At 41.1% G+C, this 14,170-nt stretch overlaps 2 protein-coding genes across 2 annotated transcripts in view; one reads left to right on the top strand and one right to left on the bottom strand.

Moving 5' to 3' along the window:
- Positions 1–285: 285 nt before the first annotated feature.
- On the top strand, positions 286–6,454 carry LOC148672670 (uncharacterized). The gene is made up of 2 exons (XM_088628506.1): positions 286–1,214; positions 3,613–6,454. Exon 2 carries the CDS (start codon positions 3,713–3,715, stop codon positions 4,319–4,321), a length of 609 nt encoding a protein of 202 aa, XP_088484632.1. The 5' UTR covers positions 286–1,214; positions 3,613–3,712; the 3' UTR covers positions 4,322–6,454.
- A 2,880-nt stretch (positions 6,455–9,334) lies between these two features.
- LOC148672668 (uncharacterized) overlaps positions 9,335–14,170 on the bottom strand; it is a gene marked incomplete at its 5' end in the record, with an annotated part of 78,278 nt that continues 73,442 nt past the window's right edge. Inside the window, 4 exons of the mRNA XM_088627272.1 lie at positions 9,335–10,816; positions 10,926–11,022; positions 12,692–12,783; positions 13,158–13,304. Coding sequence (XP_088483398.1) covers positions 10,797–10,816; positions 10,926–11,022; positions 12,692–12,783; positions 13,158–13,304 — 356 coding nt within the window. The remainder of the gene's footprint in view (positions 10,817–10,925; positions 11,023–12,691; positions 12,784–13,157; positions 13,305–14,170) is intronic.

Here is a 14,170-nt window from a genome sequence, read left to right as displayed (position 1 = left end):
AAATTGTGTTAATGAGCTTTCTTATGAACATTGCCCTGCCAATTAATGTGGTTAATTGCCATTTTTATTATTCTAGCTGGCTTCTGTAATTTCAATTAATTGATCTAGTTATATTTTTTACTGTACAACTGTTTTCTTTGACTTGTTTTCGCTGCACTTGACAATAATAGCAACAGGACTAACAAATTCAGATGCCTTCAACAGCTGTTTTGCTAGTCTGACAGCCTGTTCAGACCAAGATTAATTATAAAGTGCAGTATAGCATTCTCAGGGTCTAAGCGGTACTGTATTGTAGAAACCCAATCCAGGGCCAGGAAGAGGCATTCATGACAGCAGTGAAGCAGGGTTTACAGCCCTCTTCATCATGGAATGAATGCATTTACAGTAGCTGATCAACAGCTGATCAGTTTGGGTTTGGGAGATGGGTGGAAACCAGATTACCTGGAGATCATTCTGAGGATAAGTGGAGAACAAGCAGAATCCACATAGGCAGGTGACCAAAGCCAGAGTCAAACCCCAGATCAGTGAACAGTGAGGAAACAGCGCTAACTACCTCACCACTGTCCTGCACAGTAACAGCCGGATTCCCTCAGCTGAGAGAAAAATATATCTGTTTAGCAGCAGTATGTTCCATTTAAAGTTTTCTGAGCCTCAGCACCTTTCATAAAAGTAGAAAGACCTTAATAATATAATCACAGTTCATCATTTCATAGTTCTGTGTAATTTTATGTGATATAACCTATCAAATCTGAAATGTCAGCAGTGTTTGCCACCCATACAAGAGTCTGTACCATGAAATGGTGAAACTGACATGCAAAGGTAGTCCTTCTGGCTTCATTCAAGCTCATTCAAACTCATGAAATGCAACAGGTGAGAGGGAAGCACTAGTAAGCTGAAACACCAATAATCTGAGCCTCCACCCCCCCTCTCCCTGTTCCTGAGTCTCTGTAGCCCCCAGTTTGCATCGCATAGGGACTGGCATATTCCCCTCCCTGGAAACCACACGGTTCCACTGCGCCTTTACCAGGGTTACAGTGTTTCACCCAGGCAGGCAAGGGGTGTCAGAGAGATTAGGCTGCCTCTCCTATCCATAGAGGCATTTTATGATCTCTCCTGGTGAGGCTAGCATCAACCAGCAATGGGAACCAGAGATGGGACACCTTGCTTCAAAAAGGGCAAAGAGACAAACGCAGGGCTTGTGGAGTGTTGATGGGGTAAGATATTGTTTCAAATTCTCTCCCTGCTACAACCCCTGCATCCTGCCAGCTAAAGGTTCTGTAGTTCTGAAGTAGCACAGAAGGGCAGCAAATATGTCTTTTACAGTGTTGGGGAAGCCACTTTGCAAAATGGTGCTAAATCTACAAGATCTACTTAAAAAGTTGCTGAATCCACCCAAAGTTTAACCTACTTTTAGACTGAAGAAACAAAGTAGCTGATTAACCTACTGTAGGTACTGTATAAATGTGTATATATTGTAGGTGCTTGCAAGTGACAGTAGTAATGTTGATGTAGTTTAAAAGTAACAGCAAAAACTGACAGATGGTGTTGGGCGAGAGGAAGATCCTTATTGGCCTTTGCTGATAAGAGTTTGCAAACTTTCCTCGGCTGAGTGCAAACCTTTTTTTCCATGTTGGCAACAGCTTGCTCCCTTTAAATAACAGATTCACAGGTGGTTTCAAAAAGCCTTTGATTGCCTGGAAATGATTTTTTTATGATGGTGCATTTCGAAACCCTGCAAAAATACCAGAAAAAAATGATGGTCCCAACTTGAATTGTGCGTTTATATTTGTAGGGGTCTTTTAAATCCTCCAAAGCATACATTTGTATTATTATCTACAATGACCATATTTTTCAGACACAGTTTGCACACTTTGCTACAAATTTGATATACAAATTTTTATAACTACAGATCCAGTGATAAACAAGATAATATAGATTGTTCCAAGAATGTGACAGTCATGACAAACTAAAACAGTTGTATCAGTTTTACTGAGGGCTGAAGAAAATCTTTTTAGCAGTTATGTTAAGAATGCTTTCTTAACCAGAGAAGCTGTGCAAAATGGGGTGGCCTTAAAATGTGTAACATGTGTTGTTATCACTGTTCTTGAATTACATGAAATAGTAACAATTACTGTAAAACCGCAAAATTAAATACAGGTATGAGTCTCACCGTTTATGAGTAACCTAGAATTAGATGTTGAAATAATGGTGAGCAAATGCATTAATAGGAATTACAATGATTAAGGTATTAATATGGATACTAATCCCATCCTTCCTTTAGAGCTTTAGAAAGGAACTTTGTGACTTTTTCTTGTAGCAGCACAGGGACAGCAAACATCCATTTATGGGCCTGTGTTTGTGTTAATTTCAAGCAGGCCTGAGACCAGAGGGATTGGGTTGCTTAGCAACGGTGGTAACAGGCTGAATGTCAGTTACTGCCCTGTGTGTGTTTGTAGTGAGCAGGGAGCTGCTCCTGCCCAGCCCACACAGCAAAGCGAATGGCTCATATAGCTCCCTGTGGGACCAGTTATGATTAGTGGATTGGAACCACTGATCTTGTAATGGTTTAACTCGTGCTCCCTAAAACAATTCTGCTTCGGGCTTTTTAGTTCCCTGTTGTTCAGCTGTGCAATGTCCTTGAGCAGCTGCTTCAATCCAATGCCAGTTACAAAGGCTGAGAGGTACCCGAGCAGGTTTTTAACAAGCAGCTTGGTTCAGGAGCTGTAATAATGGCTCTGACGTGGTCTCTTGTGTATGCTGTTGCCGCAGTCCAGCTAAGTGTACCCTCTGATATACTGTACCTTGTGCTTCATCTGTGCTTCCTGTGGTTGAGCTATACCGTATGATATAGGCAATAGCTTCAGTATTTTAAGTACATTATGGTATAGGTGTTGTTAAAAGATACTTTTCAAAGTATAATTATAATCCATTATATTTACTTGTGTAAGAGATTACTTTTTAGATTAATTAAATGATTGGGGAAACTGGTTTTAAGAGGTACATTTATTATACAGACACTGCATAGATCACTGAAATTGATAGCGTGCAAAACTTATTTTGTTTAACTATTAACCCATATCTCTTTTACTCAATTTTTTAAATGGAATCCCTTAGCCAAGTGAGTTGTAATTGCAACAGTTTTGTAATTTAGAAGCAGTTTTGCACAGCACTTGTGCTACATACCGTTACCAGAGCCTTGTTATCGTGATAACATCCAAACACAAGGATGCTGTACATATTGATAAAGAATACAATAAAAAGTAAATCAAATGAAACAAGAGCAAACTGAAAGGCAATCAGACATAGGCCCTAGTAAGAAGATGAGTTTTAAATTTACATTTGAAAAGAGTTTAAGAATTTGGTAGTTGAAGAATTTCCATCTTTTTTATTTATATAGGAAAGTGAAAGCAGGTGAGATTAGGATATATCCTTCCTCCCAAACATCTATTAGAAACTCTGTTAAGAGCCCAAAACCTAGCAGCCTGAACTCTGCCAGTTTATTTCAATGAGCTTTCTAAGGTTGTAGCTCAGCTCCACAATCCACAAAGGATGAAGGTTAAGGGTCTTCAGGTCAAATTTTTCTAACCATAAAATCAATCATTTCTCTTCCAGCTGTGATTTGGAAACCAAAAATAATACTTTCAAACAGCACCTCTAACCACAGTTCTTTTACAATAAGGCCAACAAGTGCTCCCAAAAACCCACATCAGGAATGGCGGACCTCCCTGGAACCATAACACCCTCAGAGGGCACTACAGGCGCTGGGGAGACAGCAGAGCTGGAGTGCCCGGTCTGCTACCAGGAATACAACCAGGGACCCAAGTGTCCTCGCATGCTGGAGTGCTTGCATGTCTTCTGCACGGAGTGCCTGCAGAAAATCCAGCTGTCTTCCCCCAACCCGCCTGACCCCACCGCCACCCCGGCCATCTCCTGCCCCCTCTGCCGCCACCCCACCCCTCTGGAGACGGGGGGGCCCCTGTCCCTGCCCTGCCAGCACCGCATCATGGCACAGCTGCCACACATGACCTTCCGCATGCCCCTGGCGGCTCGGCTGGCCACTGTCACGCAGCGGGTCGTCCTCTCCCTGGAGTCCCGGGAAGCTCGTTTCATCATCCTTCCCACCGTCAGCCTGCGGGTGGAGCAGATGGGCACCGAGAGTGACACCAACACCCGCTCGCTCTTGTCCAGCGACGCCGGGGAGCTACGCCAGAGGCGCCAAGCTTTGATTTGCGTGCAGCTGATCTCCGTGGTCTTTTGGCTCATGTTCATCATGACCTGTGTCGTAGGAGTGGTGTTCGGGCCCAACTTCTTCCACAATTAACCAAACCTGATTTCCTTTGTCCTGGTGTCCGTTGTAACAAACATGTGGTCACTGTCTGGTACAACATGTTTGCTTTGGTGTTTTATAATCTAGAGAATCAATCAAGTGGGAAATAAGGGTGACGAGGTTTTAACTTTGACTTCTGCATTTGGACATTGGAAGTCTGAAAGCAAACCGGGGTTGGTGATACGCAGAGTTTAAACAAGAGTGAACAATTTGTAATCGATTTTAAGAACAAACAGCTACCGTTTCTTGAAATCAGAGCTATTCCCGATTTCTATGGTTTAAGTCAAGGTGAGACCCCCTCATAAATGAGATGGTAGCCTGTCACAGGTCGTACGTTCCATGTGTGAAACGTAAGTTTGGTTGATTGGGGTAATCTGGATACAACAGCAAAGACTGGGCTGGAGCAGATCTCCAGCTAAATCCTCAGTGCTGTTCCCTTTTGAATGCTTGCAGGGAATGATATGCAGAGGCCTACATTTGCAACCAATGTGTAATTTTAACCTTGAGTTCAAAAGATAACAGAATGATTTCAATTAAAGGTTCTGATCATATTATTTCTATTTTCTGCTCCAACCCCGGGTTCATAAGTGCTCAATGATTTACTCAAACTGGTTCGTGCACTGATCTTTCCCAAGTCTATAGCACAACCTGGATTAAATAGACACAATTGTCTGTTCTCCTGGCTGAGACTTCGGACAACCCTATTTTAAAATGAACAAATGTGGGATAGGACTGAAACTGTGGATGACATCTCGAATCCTTGCAGACTTGATGGTTGATGTTTCTCTTCATTCTCAGGCCTCTCATGTTACTTTCCTCTCGGTCCTCTCTGGCGCCCCCATGTGGCGCCTTCCATTGCCTCCTCAAGAAACCGTTGCTGGATTGCATGGTTCGCCATTGGAACATTGCTTTTGTTTCAGATACTGTATGCCAGATGTGCTAGCCTGAGATTCTCCAATCCCATTCTTGGAAAGTCCCAGTCTGATAAGTTCATATCTCGCCTCTCCTTATAGTCATTTGGAAAACGTACATCATCTATCAGCTAAGAAAGTAATCTGTTCGATGAAAGGAAGCTAGATCCTGGAGAGAAGAGGAGGAATCAGATCTTTCTCCAAACAATTTCTAACACTTTTAACTTAAGAAATTGCCTTTGTCATTGATTACACCTGAATTGATCTTCAGGAATTGATGTATTTTAATAATTGATAATTTTATTCATTATTTGTAAAAACTACTGGACTGGGACTCTCCAGGACCAAATTAGGAAACATTTGCTTTGGACTGTGGCTTCAGAGAATAATATTTTGATAATTCCTCTATCTTGTTTTGACTACTTTGCTATATGATATTATTGTGTTAATGTACTTGCTTGTAATTGTTCTATTCATTACTTTTAATATGTTACAGTTCTATGGTTGATGCTAGACATCTTAGATCACAGTGTCAAATAATCAATATTAATAATAGAGATCTTCTTTGCCCTGTAACCCTTTTTCAGTCACAAAAAGAATGGTTTTGGGAAAGATGAAATGGGAATAATAATATAATTATTGCTTCCTACATAATAATGATTTTATCAGAACAAAGATGGCTATTAGGTTTGAAAGGGTTACGTACAGTATACAGTATAAATGCACTTTAGTAGAAACTTTAGTTTTAACACAATTTGTGAATATGTCTTCTCTATTTTCCTGTGGTGCAGTGTTGCACATACTGTATCTGTGTATGTCTGCTGTGATTCTGTCTTGTAGTTTCATTTTGTCCATCAAGGATGCATCCTTAAAACTACCCAGAGATGCACAAGATTCGAATGGGAACATTTGAAACCTGACACTTCAAATGGATTGGCACACCCTGGTATACCTTCATAACAGACACAGGCCCAGTGACATCCTGCTCTGAAACTGGAACAGAAGTTTGGAGAACTGCAGAAATCGTGAGGTACCCCAGCAAATAGAAGAAAATGTACAAGGACGGTCAGATCAAGAAGAGAAATACAGCGCAGTTCCAGTGTGTGAGACTTTCCAAAGGTTTAATCTATTATACTAAATGGGTATATGTAGCCCTATATTTGATTTGCTGTTGCCTTTTCTTTACACATAAACTCCTGTTGGTTTGAAAACTTTACAGGTCTCACATCCCTTGTGTTCAATTTCTGCTTTGGCATTACTGCATTATCTTACAGATCATCCCAGAGTCAATCTGTCTGAGGACTATTCCTGTAACATCAGGCTCTCTGCCTAAAGAGTCTTCCAAGAGTGTCTTAGAGTGTCTCTTTCACTCTTGATCTATTAAACAACACAGCTAACGAGTATGCTAATAATGAGTATGCTAATGAGACAGTATACTGTACTGCTCCCACGTGTAAATACGTGAACTTAACCTGCTTGTGCATTTTGCACAGACCTTTTTAAAATAATTTAGGTTTAAAAGCCCTTGAAATCAAGAGCTGTGTTATTAAGATCTATTATCATCTTGCTCATGCTGAAGAATTTTGAACCAAAAGGAAAAGCATGGACGAACTTAACTGATCTCTTAGAGGGGCAGTATGTGACTTCTTGATTTTTCAGTACCCACTTCCCTGCAGAAGACAGAGCAATATAGAATACTGTGGCTAAGCTGTTGAGCAGCATGGTGGCGCAGTGGTTAGTGTTATTACCTTGCAGCACTATGGCCCTGGGTTCAGTTCTTGGGCTGCTATTTGTGTGGAGTTTGTATGTTCTCTATGTTCATGAGGGTTTCTTCTGTGTGCTCTGGTTTCCTATGTGTCCAAAGACATACAGGTGGGTTAATTGGCTTCAGGGAAAAGTATCCCCAGTGTAAGTGTGTTTTTGTATCTGTGTGTGCACTATGGTCCCAGTCAGGGTGTACCCCTCCTTACACCTGTTATTGCTGGGATAGGCTCTTGGTCTCCTGTGACCCTGAACTGGATGGATTGGTGATCAGGCTCAGCCCACCCCTGTAAGGATGAGCAGCAGAGCTCACTGGACTGATTTTAGAGTGCGTGATATTCTCAGACAGCTGGACATCAGAAAACTATATCATGGAGTGGTACAGGAATATTTTAAATGCCAAAACAGATTGTGTATGCAGTGTATTCTGTCCTTGTCCTGACATTACTGTTAACACTAGAGGTTGGCCAGGTCTCTGTGATGAATTTATTCTGTTTTCTGAGACCAGATGAACTTAATTCAAACTTTCACTAAACAGCATAGTGACGTATTGCATCTCATCATAACCTTTATTATGTGTTCCCCCAGTGGGCAGCTATGTAGCCTTGAGGTTCTTAGGAGAAATGGTGACGGTATCAGGGGTTATAATTCAGCATTCAGGGATTGTTTTTCTTAGCGAAGCATTTGGTAACCCTCAGATAGAAAGTTTCGGTTTTCCCACAACTCTGCTCTCTGCCTTTCTGCACTGCCACAGGTATTTGACTTGGCAAAGAAGCCAATTTTGAGGTAATCTTTACCTTGCTCCTCAGCTCTTTCACTTTCCTTTTCTCTGCACCCTGCTGTCAGAGAATGGCCTTCACTCTCTGTTTCCAGAAAGCCATCCGGATTTTCGGATGAAGGGTGTCAGTGAGACAGTTGTCGTTTCTGAAGGTCATCCTCTCAGGAAAGAGCAGAATCCAGCCACCCCCCCGAAGAGGAGCCTTGTTTCGGTTTGTCAGGTTATGGGAGGGCATGTTTGTGTTTTGGCAGACAGATAAGAGTAGGGGGTTTCCTTTTCAAGCTTCTGCTGTTGGGAAAGGGAACTGAGGATGAAGCTGGTGTTGCACAACAACCTGAAACTTAAAGATAGAAAGAGGCGGGGAGGGCATATACTGTACTATACTGTGGAATTTAATAACGCCCTCCGGCACAATTCTCTTTTTTTACTGCAGTTAAGTATTGACTTAAAAGCTTCCATAGTGCGTGGAAGACAAGCCCAAGTGGATGGAAGAGGATTGAAAAATAAATGTCAGAGTAATGTCAGAATGTCACGATAATTCTAATGCATTAGAACAATGTGTTAAATGAAATTATTCCATTAGACAAACTTACAGGACAGTTCTATGTTGCCATGTTTCAATGGTCTATAATAATAATATACAGTAGCACCTATAAAAGTAGCATCTCTAGCTACTTTACATTGGTTGTAAAAAAATAAATTAAAAGGATAACATATTATTGTTTGTTTTAGACTTAACTAATAGACTTTAGACTCAACACTAAATGCTTGTCTTCTGGCTCACCTAATGTTAAGGTTAGGTACTGACAAACTATTTCAGGGACTTTACCAAATACAATGACTTTCTATCATTGGGAAAGTGGGTTTAGGCACAAGACAGGAATCTTTTAAGGGAAGAAGTAATAAAACACCTGTTTAGACAAAAAACAAAAATATTTCACTTTTATTAAAGAACTTCAAGGCATCAACGAGGTCCCTACAACATGCTCACCACATATGTATCAAACATAGAAAGCAAGCCATTCATTTATCACATTAACAGACATGAACAGCAACACGATTAAGAGCCACAGAGCTATGAAGACATATAAACAAAATCCTTTCCTGAGGAATAACAACAACCCAGGATAAAGTGCAATGAAAAATGTTTATTGAGGTTTTAATCCTAGTTAACTTAACCCTGTTGGCTGAGGGCCAACACTCCGCCTGTTGGACACTGGAACCCCCCTGCAGTGTGAGGAGTGAACCAACAGGAAAAGCTACAAAGGAGCAGAAGGGGTGGAAGAGGGATTCAAAAGACATGCAAAAAGCCCAAAAAGTTTTATGTGTAGCATTTATAGTTTTTTTAAACCGAGGAAGTTATGTCAGGAATGATTACCATTGAGGACAGCGAAGGCCGCTGTTATCTCTCCCCAGGCTTCCTTGTTAACTCCATGAAGTCCATAAATCCTCCATGAAGGATTCATACACTTCATGCAGTGTTATCACATACACACAGAAACAAGGCCATTAAGCCAATAATATCCATTATCAGCACAGACACACAAGAGCAAAACAAGGTGATTGAGTCTTCATTTTATTATACACTGGAATCCAGATTACAGTTCTGGATTTTAACGTATGATGTTATGTATTATGGATGGTCAATAATGATTCATACATCAAAGAGATGTTATTTTTGGCTTTAGGTGTTTACCTGTTAATAGTGTTATATCACACATCAACTATTTCCACCAAAAACTGTTTAAGAACTCAATTGCAAACTTGGCAGATATCATCCTTGATTTTTTTTAAAAGGCTCCTGAATTAAGCCAATTAGTTGCCTTACGCATTGTACTCTTCTTCTCAAATCTCAAACTATTTCTGTTGACAAAATTTTCATGCTGACAATTCCAAACTTGGCAGTCATCTTGAGTCTCCTGTGATGACTGGTTAGAATGTCTTCTCTAACCACTTTGCACTCTCACATGTGCCTGAAGTCATCAATAATATAGACATCCTGCCCATGCGTGTGGCAGTCTGGCCTGTGTCTCAATAACCCCTGGATCAAGCTTGTTATACAGATTGAACCCATATTATCCTCAGGTATCTGAATGAGATCACATTGGTGCAATCCTACGCTTAAAAATTGTATGCATGGAATGAACCAATACTTGTGTATCCCCAAGAATGCAGGGGTGAACTTTGCTGTGAATAGAAATGAAAAGACATTTGATGTTTGTGCTTGACTGAGGAGCCAATGCTCAGAGCAGCTATCTGTGGCATTAAGACTGAATGTCTCTGAGTCAGAATTCCTCCTAAACATCGGCACAGATAAAGTAACAGTGGAAGGAGGATGGGTCACAAGACCTTGTCCAAGAGGCATGTGAGACTAATGTGCACAACAACTGACTGCTATTCAACATTAATTGTTAAATTAAGTAATGAGCAACCAGATGCATTCAAAGGTGTAGAGGAATGTCCTACGTTGTCAGGCTCAAGTCTTTAACAGAGAAAACCATGGCTGGATTTGAAATCCTTGAAGGCACAAACTAGTAAATATTTTTTCAGAATAAACAGTTTAATATCTGTCAGTGGTCAAAAGGGGAAACTATGTGGAAATGCATTTAAAACTGAGAACAGGAGGTTTGTCTGTACACATTGGGTGGTGGGAGTGCAGAACAGGCTACCCAGCTTCTTTCAAGAAAGGACTGAATGAGATTATTGGATCAATTCGTTTGCTTTTCTGTATAAAATCCTTTTTTCTTTAGGACAACACAAAAAGACACTGTGGGATGTTTTGTCAAACATCCAATATTTTAATTCTGAAAACAGAATTGAGAAACTGAAAAAAGGGGTAAGGTTCTAAATGTTATTGCTAAACATTATTGAAATTCTTGGAATTAAAAATGATCAGTTCAAACCAACTAATGCAGTCTTTTATGGTGATCATCTCTTTTTTCTCACCATTGTCTTGCTGTCTTCCATGTCCTTTACATAAGGATAGTGGTTCTGTGACCACTGTTTGACTGGCAGGATGTCATTGAGCCCCACATTGATCTGTAGGTGAGAAGCAGAGTTCAGAAAGGAAGTCATCCCACAGTTTCCTGTTAAGAACCCTAGCAGAAATTCTTCAGATTTTGACATCCAACAGGAACTCCCATCTCACCTTCTTCCTTCTCCTTGTACAAGATCTGCCCATCCTTCACACTCCAGCTCAGTGTTGTGGCGTCCATTGAAACTCTCTTGGACATCTCCTCATTGAACTGAAACATATACATAGACTTCAGTTCCTGCTGCACTGTATTGTATTGAACTTCACACAGATCTATACAACAGGATATGTTGCTCTCTAGGTAGGTAGGGGAAGCTCTTTGGGATGTTTGGTAGGAGACGGGAGCTCTCAAGAACAGGTTGGGACATTCTTTAGACTTCTGAGGCAAATGTTTGTAAGTTTTTTTTTTTAATCTCCTCCAATTACTTAGAAATGCTCTGCTGAATGGAGTGTAGGAACACATCACAGAGGATGCATTAAAGTTCATTTCATGGAGTAAGGTATTGCCAGTCTAGGGGCAGAAGATTGAACATTTAACTAGTTGCAGCTGATAGACCAGACAGGATCATGATATGCTAACTCATCCACCCATCTCCCATGGAAATATAGGGGCAGTGCATTCCATATACGGTAAGCCCTTTTTCTGTAATGACACTGTTATGCCTGCTCTCTCCAAAGCATTGAAAATCCCACTAGAATCACCACAGCAACCGCCCACAGTTACAATCAGCCCATTGCTGTGACAAGCAGATGAGGTAGAAGATCATTTCCACCTGTGCACACTTAAGCACCTGGCTATATAGGACCTGCCCCTGTGATACTCCGGCACTTGCTGGATGGATGCTGCACACTGGTGGTGGTGGAGGGGAGTCCCCATTACCTGTAAAGCGCTTTGAGTGGAGTGTCCAGAAAAATGCTATATAAGTGTCAGCAATTATTATTAGCGTGTTACCCTGGTCTTAGCATTTTCCGTGAGCTGATTTTGTTTCTGACAGTCCTATGCTTTGACAGTGCTTTGTTCGACTTTGTTTCGTGGAATTCTCTCTGGATTGTTTTCTTGTGTTCTCTCTGGCTTTGCACTTGACCGCTTTCTCTATTAATTTGTTTTCAGATACCCTTAAGAACTTTGATATCGACCCCCCCCCACTTCGACAATTGCCTGTTGCTTGACTACTTCCTTGGACTGTGTTTTAAACCTGGATCCAGTCTTCACCCTCAGACCATTGCGTGTCAACCAAAAAGTGGAGCCTATTACAGAACCTTGCACAGATGTACTCAGCTAAGTGGCCTGGGACATTTGATGGCAAATCTTGGGTTTCAAGAAACAAGAAGTTGCAGTAGTAACCACTCATTCCTTTTATTTTCGAATAGAAGCCACCGAAAACAGGATATCACCACCACCCAGGAGTGATGGCCAGTTAATCTGGTCCTGGTCAATACTGGGATGGGGGATTTCTATGAAAAACAAACAGGTTGATGCTGTAAGTGGTGTTGCTAGACTGATAGTTGGAACTCTTCCCAGAATTTCCAATCCCATGACTGCAGTAACTGTGCTGTAAGAGAAACTAACCTTTCGCAAGAGACATAAAAGTCTAAAGTTTTTATAACAGCGGTGTGTTAAACACAGTTGGGGGCCAAAATTTCACTCTGGCCCCCCTTATTTTCTTCTTTAGCCCCACTAGTGAAGCAGTATCTCTCTGCTCCCCCTGATCGTCTGTGTGCTGGGGCTATTATGCATCACCCAGGTGGGATCAGCATTGCTGTGTTTGTCTCCTAAGTGCATAAAGCGCTCATGAATGAAACAATTAGTTGTTGTACAGCTGCACATAAATGGCAAATAAGGATTTAGGCACGCCGTTCTCCAAGAAAGGGTCTCCTACCTTCATTAAAATGTACCCCTGAATATCTGGATCATTAGGATTCAAAGCCTGGTCCAGAGTGAATTTCACCCTTATTTTGACTCGGCTTTTCACTGTGAACAAAAAGAAAATTTATATAAAATACATGTTGTGGAGACATTAGAACATACTGTATACTGTATAAAGATGACTCCAATATACACTGAAAAGTCACTTCTTCTCTTTCTTTATCCACTCTGACAGATCCCCACTTCACATGGATGTTTAAAGGTCCTGAAGGCTTTATTTGAAAGGTTTTTATCAGAAACTGATAAAACAAAATACATTCTTAATGAAGATAAGCATAGTAACTCCTTTAACTGCTACCTCTGCTGCCCTAAATACTTCCCCATTCCACGGAGATTATAGACCATTCCAATTCCAAAAGATGTTAAGCCTTGCCCCCGAATGTCTGCAATTGCGTCATTTCTGCTTGAGCAGTTCGTACCTTGACACGGGTTCGAGTTGCTGGTCAGCGTGACTCCTGGAGGGGCAGCATATCCAGCTTCACAGGAGCAGCTGTAGCTCCCAGCAGTGTTGATACATTGTGCGTTAGGACCACAGAGTGAGGGATTGGCTGCACACTCGTCAATATCTGCAGAGGATTTAAGTCACAAATGTTATTACCAATGCACAATATTAATACAAATAACAGAATAAAGTGCAAAGGGCTTGGCAAAGCAGCAGGCATGTGTACAATTCTGAAGCATTCAAGTTCAGAATGTGGAATGCGCACAAGACAATAGCATCTCAGTATCTGAGTATCTTTCACCCACCTACGCTATTGGTCAAAATCAGGGTCAATCAATCCAGGGTCAGTGTTAGAAATTTAGCACAGATTGTCTGCAGCAGGTAAGCCCACACCTTTTCTTTCCTTCAAAACAAGCCAGTTTGCTAAGGTTTATTGTCCAAATGTATTTGCAGGCCATAAGAACGCACCTACTCTACGAAGCAGTAACCAGACAGCTGCTTCCACAGTGCCCTCTTGTGGTCTAGAGGGCAGCTGGTTTTCTCCTTCATTCATATATACTGTACCCTCATCTAACCTTCTACCCATAAATGACTAAAGCATAAACTATTTCAAGGAAAATATAACATATAAAAATAGCTCTGTGGATAGTTGTGAGGGAAGATAAGCTGTTCTGTGTATACTATTTTATTATTGTTACTTTAACAATTTATATGGAAAAGAGCAGCATGCCAGTAAGAGGTCTGTAGGTGCTTACGAGGGGGTAAGATCTTCTAAAATAAAAATCCAAGTTGAGATTGTTAGGTCTTTTGCAGATTTCTGAGGAGGTAGAGCATCTGTCAATCCTTCATTGTACCGGTTCTTTTGACCTGCATTTTTGCTAAGTCTGATGATCCTGCTGTTTTCCTCCCGACAAGCATTGTTGAGACTAATATCTGGCTCAATGATAAGGTTGCTCCTGGTTTTTAATAGATCAGATCAATGTCATTTTG

The sequence above is a fragment of the Lepisosteus platostomus genome, chromosome 4 (genome assembly GCF_059453375.1).
Source record: "Lepisosteus platostomus isolate fLepPlt1 chromosome 4, fLepPlt1.hap1, whole genome shotgun sequence".
Classification (NCBI taxonomy): domain Eukaryota; kingdom Metazoa; phylum Chordata; class Actinopteri; order Semionotiformes; family Lepisosteidae; genus Lepisosteus; species Lepisosteus platostomus.
The sequence above is the reverse complement of the archived record's forward strand: the minus strand, read 5'-3'. Positions and strand labels throughout refer to the sequence as shown.